Genomic DNA, 3,490 nt, shown 5'->3' with positions numbered 1-3,490 from the left:
GTCCCATTCCATGATTCCATGACCTTCCAGGCCCCAGCTCCTTCCCTCCCGGACCACCCGCATCCCCTCGCAGGACAGCGGGCTGCCTCCATCCAGGCACAGCCCCTTCCCGCAGCTCGGGCTCCTCTTCTGCGGTCAGACACTCTGGGGAAGCTCCAAGTTGTGGTGACAGGAGTTAAGACAGACAGTCAGAAAACAGAATGTGAAGTATTTTTTTTTTATATACAGAATACAGGAAAGTTTCTGTAAAGTCTAAAACGTTACAATTACTATGTACAGTGGAACTAGCTGTTCTGCTGCGGGGAGGTGGCATATAAACAAAAGAGACAGACAGGTTACGACAAACGATCTGCTACAATAGACAATTTGAGGAACGTCATACCACATGTAGCACTGTACACAGCTTTAAAACATTGAAAAATGCCATCACTGATGTATTTACACAGAATCCAACACTTTTCCTTATTTGAAATAAAAATAGGATGGACACCAGGAAAAGAACTCATTTCTCACTGCCCATAATACACAGTAGCTACTTGTAGTGCAACCATAGCAGGGAGGGATGGGAAAAATAACTGTGGGAAGAAGAGCGCTTCTTTACATTAAATAAAACAATGATATTGTATAGATTTGCTGTATGAAAACTGTATTTCTCTTTTAATATAAAACTATTGTCACTGGCACAAAATAGAACAAGTTTCTGATTATTTTACAACTGCATGGGAACTATCTGTCAGAGAGAGTCCTCGAGTCAGACAGCGGTCACCCCTCGCTCTGACGCGTCCTGCTCTCACTGCAGTTTTCCTTTTAAAATGAAATGTATAGTACAAATATATGTGCAAATGCCCCTAAAACTTGAGCAAAAAAGAAAAATTAAAAAAAGTTAAACGTTCTTCATTTCATGCAAACGGCGTGTGAACAGTCTCTGGGCCGACATAGAAAATCCCACCTCGGTTTGTACATTTTTGCATTGCAAGAGTCTGAGGGCGTTTTCCTTACTCCAAAGCTCTCTTCCTAAAATTCCTAGGGAACTGAGTTGGACCGCAGCACGGGCACCTGGTGGGGTTTCAGAGAAAGCTTCTCCTCCAAGTCCATGTCTTGTACTAAGGCAGCGTCCCCCTTGGGCTGTTTGGTCGCAAATTCGGTAATGCTGAAAACAAACTGCAGGCAGCCCAGCTTGATGTAACTGCCGTGGTGGAGCAGGGCTGTCCCCTCCCAGCCAGCCCCGCTGCCCCCTATTAAGCTGGAGCTGCTGGCTTTGCAGTTACAGGGTTTCCGATGCTGCCCTTGTGCCTGTGAATTCATCACAGTGGCTTCTTCATGCGGCTCCTCTTCTTGTTTTCTGCTTTTATGTCGTTCTGGAAAAGAAAAAAAAAAAAGCAACATGTAAGATTCAGGCAGGCCAGCGGCAGCTTGTTTTCATCAACAGGGGCTACGGCTGAGGTGCCTCAGGGGTAAGATCCTCCAGCCACGAGGCATTTCGGTCGTTCTGCAGTGAGCGGCGGATAAAAGGGAAACAGGAATGTCCCACAGCCCTGGAGAGGTAGAGGCACTTACACACCTATTTTGGCAGCCAGAAAAAGAGGAAGCCGATCAGGTGGAGAGCAGGAGTAAGCCACGCGGGGATGGGATGGCTGTAGCACAGCCCAGATCGCTTACTCACAGCCTGGGAGGGGAGGACACGCATGGGGAAACCCCTCAGTCCAGCTCTGAACCGAGTTCATCAGCCAGGCCTGATGTCAGGCAGGGCTGGAGCTTGGTTAACTCCAGCACCGGAGGCAGGAGCGGGGTTAACAGCAGAGCACTCGGCAGGCTGAGGCACTCCCCAAGGTCTTGTGTAACCCAGGCTGAGGGCTGTGGAGAGACTCCCCTTTTTGCAAGAGGTGCACCAACCACTGCAGAACGAGGGGCACCAACAAGGAATCGATTTGCGCCCGCTCCTGTCCTCCTCTAATAGCTCCCTGGGGTGTTAGGTAGGGCTGGCGCTGCCTCAACACTCACTTATCACACTCTGCACTTTGGCAACAATACTGCTGGGAGGAGTGGGCGTCATCTTCTCCGAGAAGTCACACGAATACAGAACGTTGTCCACGGTCGTCCCATGCTCACTGTAGTTCAACAGCTCATAATGTTTCGTATTCTGAAAAAAAGGGAAGAGGAGGGAATCGAGACACCAAGTCAGAAGGTCTTCTGCCCATATACCCTTTTGGAGCACTCAAACACAACCCCTCTCTCCCTACCACTGTCGATGATCAGAGACCACCAACTCGAATCTCGTGCATGGTTGATGCTCACAGAACAGCCAGCTTTCCAACAAAAGCTGCTTCCCACGATGCTTCCCGGCAGGGAAGGAGGGTCAAAGCAGCTTTGAAGAGAAGTGGGTTTTACCTACTGCATTTGGACGAACAGATTTTTTGGAAACGGGGATTCAAGTCAATTCTCACGAAGTGAGCACACCATTTTAACAGGCACACTAGATGCAAACTTAGCCCAAGACCTGTGCCTAGCAGGAAAGTGTGCTTTGGAAAGCAGACACAAGATGGCAAGCGGGGTGCCAGTGTGCTGCAGCAGCCATAAGATAGAGACAGTCTGGGATTTTACAGGCCTTTTGCAGACGCTGAAATGCCTGGAGACGTTACCGTGACACACATTACACAAGCAGCATCACGCTCAGCTGAGCTTTGCAGAGGATGTTGACAGAGCAGAGGAGATTTCAGGTTAGCTCACAGGAATCACCTGAGGGCTGAAGACCTTGTCGCCCCAGGGACTACAGAGTTTTAATCAAGTTACAAAAACTCCCCATGCACAGGGGAGTAAATTTTCAAGTAACCTGCTAGGCTGCAGAGACCAAGGCCAAGCATGAGCTGCCAATGGCCAGAAGCAGAAACAGCAGACAGAGCTAAGGAGGGGGAATTCTCCCTCTACAGCGACCACAGCCATAGGTGGCCTGCTGGAGCATGGAAGAAGTTCAGTGCCTAGAGCCTGATTTAGGATTGACCACTGTGAGGAGATGCTTCAACGCAGATTTAAGGTCTGGATCCCATTACCAAGTGTGTTCTGTAGCTTGTAATGCACTGGAGGAATGGCTAAAGCCGGCTGTGGGTTAATCCTGGATCCTGCTCAGTAGCTGGTTGACAAATGGCGATATAAAAGACTATCTTGCTTCAAAGACTGTTTCCATGCTAAGAGACATCTCCAGCGGCGCTTTTATTGGCAGACCCGCCAGCCTATTTACTTCAAGAACAAACTAATCTCTGGACTGTAGTTAAGGAGCAACTGTAGACCTCTGTTTATGCTGAGAGCTTAACTGAAATTTTAGTTAAATAAATAATTTATACAGAGTACTGCAGATGGCACGAACACTTTGCATCACCATCACACCTGAAAGCAAGAGAGCAGTTCCCTGTTTTGTTCCAGCTGAGGTTTGATGTCGACACGTAAAGTTTAGCTTTTACTAACAACGCAGCTGGATCAAAAAGTATCGAACCAT

General features: G+C 48.3%; 1 protein-coding gene across 1 annotated transcript in view; it reads right to left on the bottom strand.

Moving 5' to 3' along the window:
• Positions 1-474: 474 nt before the first annotated feature.
• Positions 475-3,490, bottom strand: part of PHF12 (PHD finger protein 12) — a 17,391-nt gene continuing 14,375 nt past the window's right edge. The window contains exons 12-13 of the mRNA XM_009578045.1: positions 2,002-2,140; positions 475-1,358 (exon numbers count right to left, since the gene is read on the bottom strand). Coding sequence (XP_009576340.1) covers positions 1,024-1,358; positions 2,002-2,140 — 474 coding nt within the window. The 3' untranslated portion in view covers positions 475-1,023. The remainder of the gene's footprint in view (positions 1,359-2,001; positions 2,141-3,490) is intronic.

Source organism: Fulmarus glacialis, unplaced genomic scaffold (genome assembly GCF_000690835.1).
Source record: "Fulmarus glacialis isolate BGI_N327 unplaced genomic scaffold, ASM69083v1 scaffold8630, whole genome shotgun sequence".
Lineage (NCBI taxonomy): Eukaryota > Metazoa > Chordata > Aves > Procellariiformes > Procellariidae > Fulmarus > Fulmarus glacialis.
Note: the sequence above shows the minus strand (reverse complement) of the source record. Positions and strands in the feature narration are given on the sequence as shown.